Source organism: Aspergillus clavatus, genomic scaffold (genome assembly GCF_000002715.2).
Source record: "Aspergillus clavatus NRRL 1 1099423829750 genomic scaffold, whole genome shotgun sequence".
Lineage (NCBI taxonomy): Eukaryota > Fungi > Ascomycota > Eurotiomycetes > Eurotiales > Aspergillaceae > Aspergillus > Aspergillus clavatus.
Genome location: NW_001517110.1, coordinates 412,607 through 428,662, shown reverse-complemented (window position 1 = coordinate 428,662; position 16,056 = coordinate 412,607). Strand labels below are relative to the sequence as shown.

The 16,056-nt window shown below is 49.7% G+C and overlaps 6 protein-coding genes across 6 annotated transcripts, besides 7 other annotated features; 4 read left to right on the top strand and 2 right to left on the bottom strand.

Moving 5' to 3' along the window:
* Positions 1-463: 463 nt before the first annotated feature.
* ACLA_001910 (emp24/gp25L/p24 family protein) lies at positions 464-1,331 on the top strand (the record flags this gene model as incomplete). Its single annotated transcript, XM_001276205.1, has 3 exons — positions 464-616; positions 695-883; positions 1,011-1,331. The coding sequence occupies 3 exons, from the start codon at positions 464-466 to the stop codon at positions 1,329-1,331; spliced, it is 663 nt and encodes a 220-aa protein (XP_001276206.1).
* A 3,085-nt stretch (positions 1,332-4,416) lies between these two features.
* Positions 4,417-4,436: a microsatellite.
* A 1,229-nt stretch (positions 4,437-5,665) lies between these two features.
* Positions 5,666-5,692: a microsatellite.
* A 578-nt stretch (positions 5,693-6,270) lies between these two features.
* Positions 6,271-6,295: a microsatellite.
* Positions 6,296-6,675: 380 nt separating this feature from the next.
* Positions 6,676-6,708: a microsatellite.
* A 402-nt stretch (positions 6,709-7,110) lies between these two features.
* Positions 7,111-7,491, top strand: ACLA_001900 (uncharacterized protein; the record flags this gene model as incomplete). The annotated part of the gene is made up of 1 exon (XM_001276204.1): positions 7,111-7,491. The coding sequence occupies one exon, from the start codon at positions 7,111-7,113 to the stop codon at positions 7,489-7,491; it is 381 nt and encodes a 126-aa protein (XP_001276205.1).
* A 1,877-nt stretch (positions 7,492-9,368) lies between these two features.
* ACLA_001890 (uncharacterized protein) lies at positions 9,369-10,122 on the top strand (the record flags this gene model as incomplete). Its single annotated transcript, XM_001276203.1, has 3 exons — positions 9,369-9,645; positions 9,708-9,784; positions 9,928-10,122. 3 exons carry the CDS (start codon positions 9,369-9,371, stop codon positions 10,120-10,122), a joined length of 549 nt encoding a protein of 182 aa, XP_001276204.1.
* Positions 10,123-10,393: 271 nt separating this feature from the next.
* ACLA_001880 (RNA polymerase II-binding domain-containing protein) lies at positions 10,394-12,247 on the bottom strand (the record flags this gene model as incomplete). The annotated part of the gene is made up of 2 exons (XM_001276202.1): positions 10,394-12,022; positions 12,098-12,247. The coding sequence occupies 2 exons, from the start codon at positions 12,245-12,247 to the stop codon at positions 10,394-10,396; spliced, it is 1,779 nt and encodes a 592-aa protein (XP_001276203.1).
* Positions 10,463-10,495: a microsatellite.
* Positions 12,248-13,186: 939 nt separating the features above from the next.
* Positions 13,187-13,233: a microsatellite.
* Positions 13,234-13,693: 460 nt separating this feature from the next.
* Positions 13,694-13,748: a microsatellite.
* A 427-nt stretch (positions 13,749-14,175) lies between these two features.
* Positions 14,176-14,473, top strand: ACLA_001870 (uncharacterized protein; the record flags this gene model as incomplete). Its single annotated transcript, XM_001276201.1, has 2 exons — positions 14,176-14,354; positions 14,440-14,473. 2 exons carry the CDS (start codon positions 14,176-14,178, stop codon positions 14,471-14,473), a joined length of 213 nt encoding a protein of 70 aa, XP_001276202.1.
* A 519-nt stretch (positions 14,474-14,992) lies between these two features.
* Positions 14,993-15,447, bottom strand: ACLA_001860 (uncharacterized protein; the record flags this gene model as incomplete). The annotated part of the gene is made up of 2 exons (XM_001276200.1): positions 14,993-15,321; positions 15,405-15,447. 2 exons carry the CDS (start codon positions 15,445-15,447, stop codon positions 14,993-14,995), a joined length of 372 nt encoding a protein of 123 aa, XP_001276201.1.
* Between the last annotated feature and the right edge of the window lie 609 nt (positions 15,448-16,056).

Here is a 16,056-nt window from a genome sequence, read left to right as displayed (position 1 = left end):
GAGACCTTGTTTCTGTCTTTCTGCTAGCTCTATCTTTGGGTTCAGCGTGTACGATGTTGTTGATGCAGGATCCCTTCCTACCTTCTTGTCTGGTCATGTGAACCTGAAACACTCTGCAACATCATTCGCCAGCTCTTCACATCAATGATATTAAGGAATATCTGGACGAGTTAACAACTGTTGACACTGTAGATACTAAATTGACATGAATACGAAGACTCGTACTCCGTACTTCGTGTTCTAAGCTAAGAGCACAAGGGGGTGACCTGTTTGCGCTAGTCCTGAAGGGGCAATCTGCAAACACGCCAAACACCGCGAAACGCAAAGCTGTCCAGAACTTCCCCAAACACACCCTAGTCCTACCCAAAGGAAACCTCGCGCGTGCGTTCCCATCGACCATTCTTTCTCAGAAAGGAATTTTGCCTCATTCGATTGACGGACTACTTTCTTTTCCAGCGCTACGATGCATTTCGCGACTTTGTTAATAGGGGTCCTGGCGACTCTGGTGTCGACCGTCACGGCGACCGCCCTGACCTATCGACTCGAGGCGAACGAGAAGGCATGCTTCTATAACTACGTCGATCAGCGGAACGCCAAGGTGGCGTTCTATTTTGCTGTATGTGTTGATTTTTGGGGGGAAGAAGCTTGGGGGTGTGGCCATGAGGGCTGAGCTGATTGTGGGATCGAAATCTAGGTGCAATCGGGTGGTTCGTTCGACGTTGATTACTCGGTTGTCGGTCCCGGGGACAAGGTGGTGCTTGACGGAACGAAGGAGCGACAGGGCGACTTTGTGTTCACGGCGCAGAGCATTGGCGAGTACCGGTTCTGCTTCAACAATGAGATGTCTACGTTTGCGGAGAAGATGGTCGACTTTGAGATTGCGGTATGTTTTTTTTATTTTTTTCTCTCTACATTCGGGGAAGTTGGGAAATGGATGGGGAAGTGATGCCAGATAATGGGATGATCTTGCTGCATGGTTATTGACTCTTGTTTGTTTTTCCCGGCTGTAGGTTGAGAACGAGGAACGCGCGCAATTGCCTTCCCGGCAAGGCGCCAGCCCCGAGCAGGCAGGCGCACTCGAGGAATCCATCTACAAGCTGTCGGCGCAGTTGTCGACCATTGCCCGCAACCAGAAGTACTTCCGGACACGGGAGAACCGCAACTTCAGCACCGTCCGCAGCACCGAGCGGCGGATCTTCAACTTCAGCGTGATCGAGGGCCTGATGATGGTGTCGATGGCGGGCTTGCAGGTGTTTGTTGTCCGGTTCTTCTTCCAGGGAGCGCGCAAAGGTATGTCATTTTGTCCTTTCTACAGAAGAGATGCAACCTGAATTTGTTTTTTTTTCTTTTTTTTTTTGGTTGAGGTATGGAGACTGACTACGTATCGACAGGCTACGTGTGATGAGTGTCCATGAAATATATCTGATTATGTCTGTTGAATTGTGGCGTCTACTCTTGTATCTACATCCCCCCTTTTGTCATGTCATAGGTTCTAGACTCAGTTCTCCTTCGATGCTTAAACTGGTTATGCAAGCGAGCTTTTTCTCCATCACCATCATCATCCCAGCGACATCACATTTCGTCTTGTCCGAACAAGGCAGGGAAAAAGAAAAAAAAATCAAAATTAAAATCAAGAAGTCCAAAAAAATTCGTAGCAAGCTTTGTTTTGCTCCTGTATCTGGTAGGTTTGGTATGACCATGTGGTCAGCATGGTCTTCCCTCTCTGCATCATTGATTGCACATTGCTCGACTGTAGTGCTAATGGAGGCTGACTTGCAACTCTTGCGTTTCTCCTGCTCTAGATAGTTCGGAGTTTGGGCGTGTAGTGTGCCTGGAAGGGGTATGCCTGGAGGAATATCCTCACGGTTACATAGCCGACGGATCGGATCAGGGGCAGCAAGCCCAGCAGAAAGCGAGACACCAACAGGCACCGGCGGCGGAGTGTACAGCATCCAGCAGTAATGGGACGACTTGGATACTGGTGAACTTCTTCTGGGATGCCCCAAGGGAAAAGAGCTACAACTCGGTAGCAGTCAGTCCGCTTGTATGATCTGATGTCGAAACATACCGAGCATCCAGCTATGTCTTACACAACTATACTACTGATATCCATACTCACCACGGACTACGGAGTACTCCGTACACAGGTGGACAGTCAGTCCACCCAATCCTACTACGGATGGCAGGAGTATGAAGACGGAGGGCCCATGCATGCACCCACCAGGACAATTTGATCTATCTCGAAGAACGGTTTCGAGACGCACGAAAAAAAAATGATAAGAAAAAAACAAAGTATAGAAGAGGCGGGTCGTTGGTACATGGGGGCAGAGGGGAATGAGTCGGCAAAGTGGACAAAGGCGTAGTTTAGCTGACGCTTGCGGACATTGATTGCAGCGGTTTTCACGCTGGGTTTTGTTGTTGGAGGATATGTTTTCCAAAAGGAAGCCATAAGGAGGAAAAAGGGCGAGATGATGCGATGCCGGTTCCATGACGTTGTGGGAGGAGACGTCCAATGTAAGGACAGTAGGTAGGAAGGCTGAGTTCTTGACCTTTGGTAGATAAGTGCTTTTGTCTCATTTCATCCACTGGGGGGAGGGAAGCTCCTTGTGTGATATCATCTGGGACACCGGTGGTTCCTGAATGATCGCATTGCTTTCTGTGTTGCTTTTCGCTGTCGACATTCTTGAGTCTTGACAAATGGCAGAATTGATCAAGAATCTGTTAACTGCTGATTCGTACTCGAGATTTTATTTACACTTTTGGGTCCTTTTTTGGTGGAGAAACACCCCATCTACAGACCGTGAGTCCATCCAATGACCTCCTGCGCGAGTCTGGGGAATAAGAGCAGAGGAAGGGGAACGATGATGGATGCTACAGCGTGGGAATCGAGCAACTGGCCTGACTTGGGGGATAGCAGATACCGCTGATTTCATCGGATCTTTTTTAATTGTGTTTGATGATTTTTTTTTTCTTTTTCTTCCTAACCCTCGTTGCTTTTCTATGCCCTTCCCCGGCAACGTCCAGGATCGCACGGGAAACGGGACATGGTGAACGCTGCACGAAACTGGAGATCTAGAATAGCGCTGACGATGGAGAGCTCCTTACAGTTCACACTCCACAGACAATGCCCATCTGTCATGATCGACGATTTCTAAGTCGTGAAGATCCAGTCCGCAACAGTTAACCCTCGCCAGAGGCATGAGCATAGACCATACATGCTGGACTAGGGGGCAGACTTCCTCTGGCGTCATCGGAGAGCATCCCGTGGAGGGTTGGCCGCTGGCTGCGGATTCCCCCATGTCATCTGCAGCAGACGGGGTACTTCTAGAGGCATCTATCTGCTTTAGGAGTAGTCAAACCGCAGGTTGTGCCTCTGCGGATGGGGTTGCAAATCAAATGGAGCTATGGGCGCCGAAAGATCCACATACTTTGACTCTGCCCTTTCAGCTGCAGCACTAGGCTACTCAGTAGGTACTGTACTCCATACACAGAGTAGGGTGAGTACTGAGTACTGATTGCTGAGGAGTGACGGGATAGTGGCCGCACCGCTACAGCGCAACTCGGCAGGAGGTGTTGCCGATCAGAGAATCAGGTATGGAGTAATTAGCCCTTAGCCTGTGATTCGTACACTGTCCTCCGTATACCTCGAGTGGAGGATGGGTTCTCGGATCTCTGCGAATGCGCGTGGGATGGGATCGAGACAGCGTGGGTTGAACGGGTGGCGACGAGGTCATATGGATCTCTTCTCCCTCTCAGCCTTTGAAAAGATATTTGCACCTTACATTATTGGGGAGGGAACGGAGCATGGTCAAGAATGGAGGCTGAAGTGGTGGTTGCATTTGGGTCTCGGAAAAGAGTTGCGAGAGTCCACCTAAAAGGGATCTAGATGGGGATGGCGAAAAACGGTGTCTCCCTAGCATGCTATACTATGGTCTATGAGTGTCTTCTGATTCGATCAACAGACAGGATTCGGAGCTGATGTACGGGAGCGACGAAACGGCATCGAAGTGCGAGGCTATGAGCATTGAGAGCTGACACTCCACTCGGAGATCATGAGCGTGTCATATGGAGCCGTGTGAAGCTGTGTTCATTTGCAGAGTGGGTTGCTATGAGCTTTTTTCCCATTGAAGTACTGAGCTTTCATAGCACCATCCTCTGTTTTTTTCTTAAATACCCACGAGTAACATCAATCATGCCCTTGATCTTGATCATGATTGAGGGGTATATTCGCGATGATAAATACTTTACTCTCTACTCTGTCTCTAGTATAAGTAGTATCTAGAATTCTAGATCGGAGTAGTAGAAGTGGCAGGGGTACGTCGGCACTCGGCAAAGCTCCAGTAGCACCAGCCACATGACGTCAATCTGCAACCTCAGGCATCACATTTCGGCCGTCTCCACTTGTTCTTCGATTGCAAAAAAAAAAAAAAAAAAAACCTCCATCGAAATTTACACCGAAAACATCACATCCCATACCACAGACAATCAGTCCCTCACAGCTTCGACACAGGCATCAGGTAACAGAACGAGTAAATGAGACGCTCATTTCTACCATTTCTAGCCTCATACCACAACGTCGGTGTCTTCGCCACAACAAGTATAATCCAACCCCCTTTATCAGCAACCCATGCACTGTTGGGATCTTGGGACTTCGAAAGTGACCCAATCGATCCAGACACCCTCGGTTCTCGCATTGGTCGATCTGGGGGGCAAGAAACTTTCCCCTTGCTGGGCTTTGTACCGATCTGGCTCTGTTTTGCCTGTAGGGGTATCTGCGGTTTAGATCTGTGAAATGGATGGGTAGACAGCAGATAGACAGTAGACAACGCTATAGATGTGTACAATCCTAGTCTATTGTGATACCGTCTTAGTAGAAGATGGCTTCGATTGTGGCCTTGTGCATGTCTCAGACTGACTCGCTGATTTCGACCGGGGACTCTCTATATTCTAATACCACGTACTAACTATGGGCTATGTTTATGGAGTAGCGTGGATGTCAAAATGCTAAGTACTACTACTACTAAATACTCACTAGATAAGTAGTAGACTGGGGTAGATGTCTATCTATCTACCTATAGTATCTACTATCTACTCATAGAGAGCTACCACTTAGACACTACCTACACCTGGACAGAATGACAGATACCTTATCCTGATACATTGGCCTACATTGAACTAATCATTTAGCACTGCTCCCTAAGACTTTAAAAAAATGCATCTTATCCTAATATCAATATCTCTTGTTGTGGATGTGAATATGGATAGCTTCTGATGCAAGTCCCTCTCCGCACGGATGCCACCGACTCTTCGGAAAGTCCACAAACTCTTAGTTTGGGGCATAAAAAAGACAGTGCGTCTTTGTGTCCGATAGTTTAGATTGCTAGAATCATTGTCCATGGCGATCTGCAGGGACGGTTTGCCTCGTCTGTCGATCGAACGACGCCATCCAATTCCCGTGGTCCAGTCGCGGCCCTCCTGTGACCTCATTCCGGAACCCCGTCAAAGTCTTCCGGGGGATGATTTGCTTTGATTCCCTCTGGGATTCAGTTGTCCAGCGTCCAGTCCACCGGTGTCCACTCAACCACTGTTCATTGTTCATTGTCAACTAAGAGACTAGTAACTTGCCCCATAAGCTTGTGGAGATTAGTCCTTAGTGGCCCTCCTCCAGAAGGACCAGAAGGACCAGAAGGACTAGCTAGATATTTGGGATATTTGTTTTTGGTGGATAAGTCAGAGAATGCATGAGGAAATAAGACGATTGAATTCCAATTTCTTTTTTTTTTTTTCTCTCTCTTTTTGGGCTGGAGATGTCGCCTACAGGAAGGACCTTTCTAGCTAATGATGTCATGGCGTCTTTGGATCCCCAGAGGAACAGCCACTCTACTTAGTAAGTAACTTAGTGACTGGAGATGTATCAACGCGAATGAATTCGACTCTAGAGGACCGATGAAAGCATCCTGAGGATCATTATAATGTTCATTACCGAGTCTAGTCTAACTAACTACCTCAATCATCCACCCCTATTGTCATCGATTGATCAAGCCCTGTGCGTTTGACATCCCTGGGAAAATTAGGTATGCCACTCACGGTTGATCCTCAACTCCCCCGAAGATACCAATGGATGGATTCCAGTCATTCATTCATATTTCGACGTTAATATTATTTGCATCCATCCTATTCTATCCTATCCATTGTTGTCATTTGTCTCACGGACACTGGCTGCTCTCTGCGGACTGTGATCTCATATCAGCCTCCAAAAAAGGATATATATCCCCCCCCCCCTCCTCCTCCCCCTTTCCTCGTCAGCCTCGTTTATCGCTCGTGAGGGAATAGTTGGAAGTATGAATATAGATCATTCAACCCAAGTGACATCCGTTCTCCATCTGCGTCTGCATCAATCCGTCCAAGCCACATTTGTACTAGTAATACCTAAACCCTAGGGTATTTGGCGTGTCAATCTGCCACTCCCCCTCCCCTCCTCTCTTTTTTGAGGCTTGTCCCAGGGATTCAATCACTTCTCTTCTTATCCTTTTTTGTCTCTTGTCGATTGTTTATCTATCCTCTACCTCATTTCCGCTGTTGCGTGTCTCGCGACCTCCCGGCTTCCCATCCACCATCAGCGCTTGTCTCTATCCTCGTGCACGATAACTTGACTCTCCCTCTCTCTGTTGATCCTTTTCTCTATTTTTTTTTTTTTTTTTTTTTTTTGTGATCAAAAGGTGAGCCTGCAGAGATTTTTGTCATTGTCCCCCACTCTCCAAATGCCTCCCCTTAGCTTGAGTCGCTGGTACATTGGCTCTCTACTACCACTTCGCGGCAACCACCGGCGAGCAGTAGCGGCAAAGCGTCGAGTCATTCAAAGACAAAGTCCCCTGTCCTTTCCCTTCCTTCCGGTGGTCCGTCAAACCATGCGGCGATCTGATACAACTGACCACGACGGGCGGTGTTGACATCCCACACCAATCTTCTTCTTTTCACCCCCACCACCCAGCTGATGTACTGTGTAGAGTTGACTTCGGATGTGCCATAAGACATGTGAATCCATATGAACGAAACTGACAGTGAGCTTCTTCTAGAAGAACCCGTGCAGAAGTCAAAAAAAGTCGCATGATGCAGCAACCCAAGAACATCGGACCTACTTTCCCCACCGATGGAGGAGGATGTCGGCCGCCTGGCGAGCCGCAAGTGGAATCTCAACGCTCCATGGACCCCAATACGTCCATCGAGGACTACAACCGGGTCATGCTGGAGTATACCCAGCGACGCATGTCGACCTTCCTGGACATGGAAGATGAGAGCGCCTCCCCCGCCAGTCGCAGCAGCCGTAGTAGCGACACCAGTGGCAGCAGTGGCATTTCCGTCTCTGGTATGCTAGCTCGTCAAGCTGCCGCTCCCACCTCTGCGGCGGCTGCCCGTCAACATTGCGATGCCCAGAAGAACCCCGGGCACCAGTCGGCAAAGCAGGGGGGTGAAAACAAGATGGGGCTTTGAACCAACCAACCAACCGACGTCCGTCCTCTTCGCTCGGCAAGGCTACTTAGATCAAGACACGGGTGCGTTGTTCGAAGGCCAACTAATAATCACTCACGTGTCTAGACTTGCCAGCCGCCTTTTCTATTGATGACAACGAAGACGACGACGTGGTGAACCTTGATTTGATCCTCATTTTTAGCTTCGGAGGAGGGAGTGTTGGGTGCTTTGGTGGGGAGATCGGTGATCAAGCATCACTAGGTTGGTGTTGTTGATGATCTCCCCGGCGTTCTGATGAGTTAGCGAGAGTAGCTTTCTGCTACTGCCAGCGACCTTTTGCGAGGCGATGCTTTTCGAGCGTGCTGGCATGGATCTCTTCTCTGCAGAGATCGTCGCTATCCTTTTTTTTTTCTTCCGTTTTTTGATATTTTCAACCTGCCCTCCCCCACGTTTTTGCTTCCCGCTTTTTTATACCACTAGAACAACTTTGTTTCTACACTTGGGACCACATAGCTTATGACTGGAGTACTCATTCGGGAATCCGATCAATGGAGCTATCTGTTGGAGACCAATTGTACTTCTTGAGGAACGTCTTTATCTTTCGCCCTTGTCTCTGTGAGTTCAAAGGTGAATTGGAAATTCTTCCTCGGAAGTGATTCTTACAACCTCCCCCTTTTATCCCCTCTCCCCCTTTTGTTCCCGACGACCTATCGTCGAATTCGTTTCTTGTCACTCGTTTGGCCTAGGCAAGGCGTCCGCTCTTTTTTCAGACTGACCCTTGATTGGAGCTGTTCGGTGTATGTCCTCATATCCTGACAGCTGACAATCAATCAACAAGTTTGTTCCATCACGTCTCAGTTCGGAGAATCTCTCCTGGCACGACCTTTCAGTTTTCCTGCTTTCCAAAGAGAATGAGCGTGTCTGATGTACAACACTGTATTATTACCGTCCTGCGTGCTTTCTATTTCTCTTGTGTCTGAGCGACTGAGGAGAACTGGTTTTCTCCTGTTCCTGGCACTGTTACGAATGTTGCGACCTCATGATGGGTGTTTATATGACTCGTGGCTATGTTTGGTGGATTTAGCACAGCAGCTCGAGGTTTTTACGCATGATATATTAATGTCTTCTTCGTGCCATGGGTTCATCACCTAGGATCGTCTGGTTTTGTTTTGATAGCGTGCCAGATTTGAAGAAGACGTTTCTCGCTTTGTTTTTCTTTCTCTCTCATTTCTCGGTCATCTAAGATGATTGTAGGTGTCATCGTGTCCAAGAGAGTGTGGACAAGTCCCCTGATGCCCTGATCCCTTGCATAATCTGGATAAATATCCCAATGGAAGATGAGACAAGTTGTATGAACATGCTAACCAGCCACCGGTCGTTACTCGTTACTCATACTTCAGAAAGGCTGCTGGCAGCAGACATCTTCGGAAGGGATGAGGTAAGTATACATAGTATTGATCCATCAGGCATGTCTAGACGTTCTTCACGAACAGTGTGTTACAGACGAGTCATCGATGCAGGGTCAACTCGGATGTACCTTGTGTCTCACATTCCAAGGACTAACTATTCTGCAGTAATTGCTGAATACTGTGGTCGGGCTCGAATATCTCTGGCGCATTCCTCGATGAACCACATATCCACATTCCATCATTAAACACTTCTACCAGCTATCCAGATCCTACTCGGCACTTCGGCAGAGGAGACTCGAGACTGGAGTCGCGAGTGCTTCACGCGTGTCTGCTTGCCCTCGTGTCTTGGTCGACTACCCTCTCCCTTCTTCAGGGACAAATTCGGTTCTTTCTTCTCTTCTCTCCTAGTATCTATATCGTACCGCCAACCTCACCCATCACCAAAATCCGAACTCCAACATCGCCAAAGTCACCACCACCACAGCCAAAATGCACACCCTTGCCCTCCTCTCCCTCCTCACAACAACTCTCACCGTCACGCTCACCCACGCTATCCCCCTCGCCAACACCGGCCCAAGCTCAACACCCTCCTCCTCCGCCGCCCTCGCCACCCCAACCCTCACAGGCCCCAACATCTGCCCCGGCAAAAGATCCAAACAGTGCTGCACATCCCTCAGCCAGCTGCAAACCAGCCTCCTCGACCCCGTCGGCAATGTCATCCCGCTCCTCAGCGGAATGCAGCTGACCTCGTTGATCGGATTGTCATGTCCGTTTACCACCCTCCACAACTCCGGCGTACATTCAGGGAACTAACCCAAGTAACCCCAGGCCGCACCATGTCCGACGAACATACCAAAACCGACTGCGCAGACGCGCTGATGTGCTGTGACGCCGCCGGGGAAGTGGTGAGTTTCCGCTTCCGTCTCCATTTCCTGACCTTACTTTACCCCCTTTTGCCCTCCCCCCCTTCTCCTTCTCCTTCTTTCATGCGTGATTTGAGTTAGGGGAAAAGGACGTAGAAGCTAACGGGTAATTCGGTGGTGGACAGGGCGCGTCGAATATCCTGCAGACCAAATGCGAGGAATTCGATCTTGCCAAGGCGAAGGAAATTGCGGCGGTGGAGCGCGCGCAGGGCCAGCCGTCGTCTGCGGCGAGGATGTTTGGGGCTTCGTCGTCGTCGGTGGTGCTGGGGTCCGGGTCGGGGTCAGGGCCGGCGGCGACGCCGACGCCGACAAGGCGTTGAGGTGGATATATCGTGTGATAGGTAGCGGATGGGAGAGGCGTTTGGGTGGGTGTGGATTTATATCTTTCTTTTTTCTTTTTTCTCTCTGTTGTGTGGTGTTGGGTGGAGGGGAGGGGAGGGGGGTGATGGCTGCGATTCGATAATCCAGTTTTAATGTATGATTAGGTATATTACCCAGGTTGGATGTCTATCGTAAGGGCTGTTGGCTGGAGTTTTAAATGCTCCTACGTGAGGTATTCTGTTTGCATCGTGAGAGTACTGTACAACCTGCCTATCTCCAACCACGCCCAGCTGGCGGATATCCACCCCCATACTGGTTCCACGAACCCGGCGCCCCCCGTCCTTGTCCTTGTCCTTGTCCTTGTCCTTGTCCCTGACCCATCCCCGGGGGTGGCGCCCCAGAATGCGGAGGGGGGAAGTGGTGCGACCCTGGTGGCATCGGCTGCGCCGAACCCATGTTCCACGGCGGGAACTGGCCGTGTGCCGTAAAAGGCGGTGGGAATGCCGACGGTTGCATCCCTGCGCCGTGCGGGGGAAACGGCATCGTCGGCATCGGTGGGGGTGGGGGCGGAGGCCACTGGCCCTGGTAATTCGGTGGACGGGGTGGGGGCGCGCCTGGTACCATTCGTGGGGGAAATGCAGGCGGCGGCACTGGTGGCGCATGTGCATGTGCAGGAGGGAAGTGCATGGGTGGCGGCGGTGGGGGATGAGAAGGATGGAATCCCGGGGGCGCGGCGCTGGCGTACTGGTTGCTGTGAGCATGATGCTCAGGACCAGGTGGTGGATAGCGCGCCGGGGATGGTCCGCGTGGGGAATACGATTTCTCGCGGGACCGCGATCGTCGCGGTGATCGGGATCGAGACCGAGACCGAGAATCGTAGCGTCGATCGAAGCCTTCGCGCCTGCGCGGAGCCGATCGGCTTCGGGATCGTGAGCCCCTCCATCGGCTGTCGTCGCTCGCTGGGCTGCCACTGTATCGTCGTCGCCGTGAAGAGCTGCGGCTCCGGGAGCGGCTTTGCGAGCGGCCCTTGGTTCGGATTTCTTTCATCTGCCGACAAAATGCACGCGACCACCCGTAGTATGTATCACCGTCGAGAATCCCCCCGCTGGTCTCATCCCGAATAATCGGTTGGCCCAGTTCATCAATGTCCACAATTGCTTCCTTTTGATCCTCCGGTGGCCCCGATTGATAGATCCGATCAACATCTTTGAGAAATGCTTTGAGCGCCGTCACCAACTTTTCATCTGCCGGACCCGCCAGGAATTGCAAAGGCTTGATAGTGTCAGGTCGGAGAGGGACGTTTGAATCGGGTATAATATGCGGAACCAGGTTGCCCGCCGGGAGGTCGTAGTAAGGCGTGGATGGATCACCGTGGGTGGACGGCATCACAAACGGCGCATCTTTCTCCGGAGGCCTGTTCGCCGTATACATGTTGTTTTGTTCAACGTCAATAGACGCCTTGAGGGGTCCGGACTCGGCCGCGTTCTTAACCACCTCGCGCAGCTTATTGACATAGTCGCCGCCGTAGTAACCATTCTTCTCCCAGATATCCAACAGATCATCTAAGCGCCTATGATGTTTGGGGTTCCTCTGTCGGTCGTAGGATGCAGCGTAGCCCAGCAGTTCCACGATGAACGGCTGCAATGAACCACTCAAGGTGGAGAACGCGGCCGGGGTGTCCAGGTGGTACTTGGTATGATGGAAAAGGTCATTAAGTAGGTACAGAATGTGCAGCCTCTTTCTTTTTGAGGATGTGGCACGGCGAGACTCCTTGGACTTGGGTGGCTGTCCATCTTCTCCGCTGGTGAACGAGCCTGACAAAGCAGCCAGGTACTTGGCCCAAACATTTATCCGATTAGACGAGGAGACAACATAGTTGAGCAGCCATGTTTTGCATTTCTATTACACGTCGCGGATGACAAAAAGTTTAGTACTCCGGTATTATCGACGGGTAGAGGACTCGACAAGTCAAACCTGGATGTTCGCTACGGAGCAATGCGACAGCGCCGTGTCGAGCAGAGTATGGAAGGCTGTGATCTCATCACGCGGGACAGATGTGGGGTCAGGACGTAAGAGCCCTGCCGATAATGATGCCTTTGCAATGGCAAGGTGATGGGACGCCATTGATGCGGCTGAAGGCAAAGTATGGGTGGGATGGATTTCTGGTGATGATGTTGGAGATGTTGGAGATCTTTTGGTGGTCCATCAGCGGCACGTGATCGTGGTCTCCAAGTCATCAGTCATCAATCATCGCCAGCTACAACTTTGAGTATACTGCATACAAAGTTAGGAATGCTGAATTTGAAATATGATGAACTAATCCTAAGTTTAAGTACTCAGGAACATGCATGCCCAATGAACAAGGACGCAGTGTCTTGAGATATATAGTCTTTCCACTCGGAGTATACACTCAGCTCAGGTCATCAGAGTCAACACATCAGATATGTGTTCTCATATTTCAATTTCAAGACCGCAATAGAATTGGCGACTGCCAAGTGCTTAATGCTAAAAGATCTATCGTAATACCAAGAAACAGTGTACTTCACCTTCCACTTATGCTTTGAATGATATGGGAGCATCACAGCCAAGCAGGATTCCACAAGGATCTGCAAATCCACGAGAGCCTCACATTCAAGTCATGGGTCGGTGGCTATGCCCATGATGCAAATTGATATGAGACTGAGACTGTAATACGCTAGATTTGATCTCAAACCCCTCCTGAGAAAGCGCAAGACCAAAAATCCATTCTCAATAGTATGTTGAAAGCCACTCTGTAGGACTAGGGGATGGCAACATGCGGTTCGATGTTGAATTGTCTAGGTAGACTCCTTAGTCAGTGACTTCGCCATGAATGTATAATGCTGACCAGTCACATCATTGTGATTTCAAAGCAAGAATGTTAGTAGGAATTGACTCTACCTAGGGGTGGTGTACATACTGTGTAGTATGTTAAAAGTCTGGTCAACAATGTCATCAATGTCAAATGACACGTCATTTTTGTCATTTCGACAGTTTGATTACCACCCGTAGTTAGTTAGGATGGAGTGAGATTTCTGCGGGATTCTGGATTCTGGATTCTGGACTCTGGACTCTGGACTCTGGACTCTGGAGTGTAAAGAGGTGGCATGATCATTGATACTGGACTGGAGCTTTAGGCAAGCTGATTGCTGGATACTGACAGGGGATCCGGATTCTCAGTCTGCACTCTGCAGCCATAATTCAAGTGGATGGTTTCAATTTTCAACCTCCTATCTAGGGTCCGTGGACTCCGTGGTCGAAAGTGCTACAGTGATTGTCAAGTACGCTGTACATAAGCTCTAAAGGCTTTGAAGGCTGAAGCGTTTGATGACTAGTAGCAAGATTAGCGAGGAATTACCCCTATAGGGCTACCTTATAGTGTTAGTAGGTATCTACTGTGTAGTATGTTAATGTACCGCAATAAATGCCTATCCTATCTATCCACCAGCAGGATACGGAGCGAGGTAGTTGAGGCACCCATACTTCAAAACATGAGACCACATCGGCCCCCGCTATCCGACTGAAACCACCGATCATCTGTTGTCGGATGAAGACTATAGAATATAGACTATAGACTATAGACTATAGACTATAGACTATGGACTATGGACATGAATGGTGAATGGCAGGATGATTTGTCTCTGTCTCGCATGAGGGTTTATCCCCCCCTCTTCACGCCACTTTGACTCGACTGTCATCATCAACCATGTGGGCCAGTAGGCAGTGTTGGTGTTTGGCGCAGGCTGAAATAATGAGAAATAATCTATACACTTAACTAGGCGTCTCAGAAGAAAAAATTGCATGTCTGGTAAGCTTCTGCGCGATTTGTATGGATTTATATCATTATATAATAGCTCGGTCCTCCCCTGAGAGAGTAAAGTATCACATCTTGAACTATACCAGGCTAGACCACCTACCATACTACAACTTCCTAGTCAAAGCAACTTGTATACCAGGTATACAGTAACCAGCATCCAGTGTATACGGGTGACCCTTCCGATTATCCACTTTCCCATCTCCATCCTATATCCAACATGACCATCTCAATCCAACTCCGTTCGGCAATCCGCCATTTCTCTGTCCGTCGTCCTCCACAAGATACTCGCACCTCGCGATTCGTCGCCAGCTCCTGTCTGGTATCTGCTGTCATTCTTCCCTTTGTACCTCCAGCCCTGGAGAGCTACCGCGAAAAGGACAAGTCTTACTCAAACAAGTGAGTTTTTTTTTTTTTCCTTCATGTGGTTCGCTGTCGCATCGCATCGCATACTCGATTCTTGTATACTAATTCGACCTCAAAGGCCACATCCCCCATTGTGTTTCCACGCCCGTTGAGATCCATCAACTATCAGTCTTATAACGATCTATCGACATACCTTCCTTGCTTTAATTCGTGGTTCTCTCTGCCCTCTATTTTCTTGAGGGCGCTGTCGGCGCGTTGCCGCCAGCTTTTGACGCACATCAATACATGAACGGTTAATGGGGTTTGCATCGTGGGCTGGAGTTTCTGGTGTTTTGGCATTGCTTTTGTTATTCTCTGGTTGGATTGAATGATGGCTATGAAATTGATGGCTAGATGCCCGGATACTCAATATAACACCGTATTTTGCTGTTAACAGAGTTGGCACTCGTAGAGAACTAGAGTAGAAGTGCATGATGCGTGATGGATAGCATGGCAAATCACCAATGAGACAATACTGCGTGAAAGCAAGAAGCGGCCGAGGGGAAATAGCTTAGTTGATATCGTACACGGCCGGACCCAGCATACCAAGACGTGCTTGGAATGGAGATAGGTGACCTCTTTTTTGAGAAACATTCGAATCCGACTTTTATAGACAAGACAGAGTAGCACCCTCAGCTGAGTCGATTGCCTTTCGGAGGTCGGAATGGCTGAGCAGCCTCATATTTGCCTTTCTCCACTACCCTGTCGATTTCCGTCATAGGCTCATGGCGGGTCGGCGCCGGATCATGCCCTGCTTCCTCACTTGGCGAAGCAACATCATCAGTTGCACTCTGATAGCGGGCCATGTTCGCTCGGACGGAACCCGAGGATTCGGGTCGGTTTCGACGGTCCTCCGCCTCGATGGCGGCGAGTTGCGCCTTCTTCTTCATCTCGGTTTCAAATCGGGAGGCGCGGTCCGCATTGATAGACTTTTTGGCGAAGTAGTAGGCGCCGCCGCCAGCTGGATGAGTGACACCCGTCATTAGTTCTCAGATACCTCGGTACGATTGCCAGAGACTCGGAGATGGATAGACAAGAAGATACATACCAACGCAAAGAGCTCCCCAGCCCACCCTGCAAATAACATGTTAGCGACGACCCGAAGCTAGCAAGCTGAATTTCTCCAGCATGAAGCTGGGTATCGAATCTCCGCTCACCAGGTCGATCGAATCTAAATCGCGGGACGAGTCCCGACAACGTTAATGACCATGCTCTTGGATCAATGGTGGTAGCACTTGGTAGCACGTACGGTATTCATTGTTTCAATATGTGACTTGACACTTTGTTGATCTGTGGATAGTTAATTCGCAGCGGGTGTGAGGAAGTGAAATAAATTAATACCGACAGCAGTTCGGCGTTGACTACGTCAACCGGCCGAAACCGACTTGTCTTCCTGACCAATCATATCACACGGTTGTGCTCCGCCACCTGATGGAACGGCGAATGCCTCAGGCTGCCAAAAACAGACAGGCGTCATATGCTGCCGCTCTCTTGCCCGTCAATTTCTAATCTCATCGCCGTCTTCATCTTCACCTCCCATCTCTCACTCGGTGGTCATCTCGTTTCGTTGTTTGGCTTCAGCTGGACTCGCACCGCGCACCGTTGGCTTGAACTGTGTGAAGACTTTATAGGTCCTCGAGGAATGCCTATTTCTCATACTGGTTCTTGAGGCTCTGGTAGCCTCCGAGCATTCGCA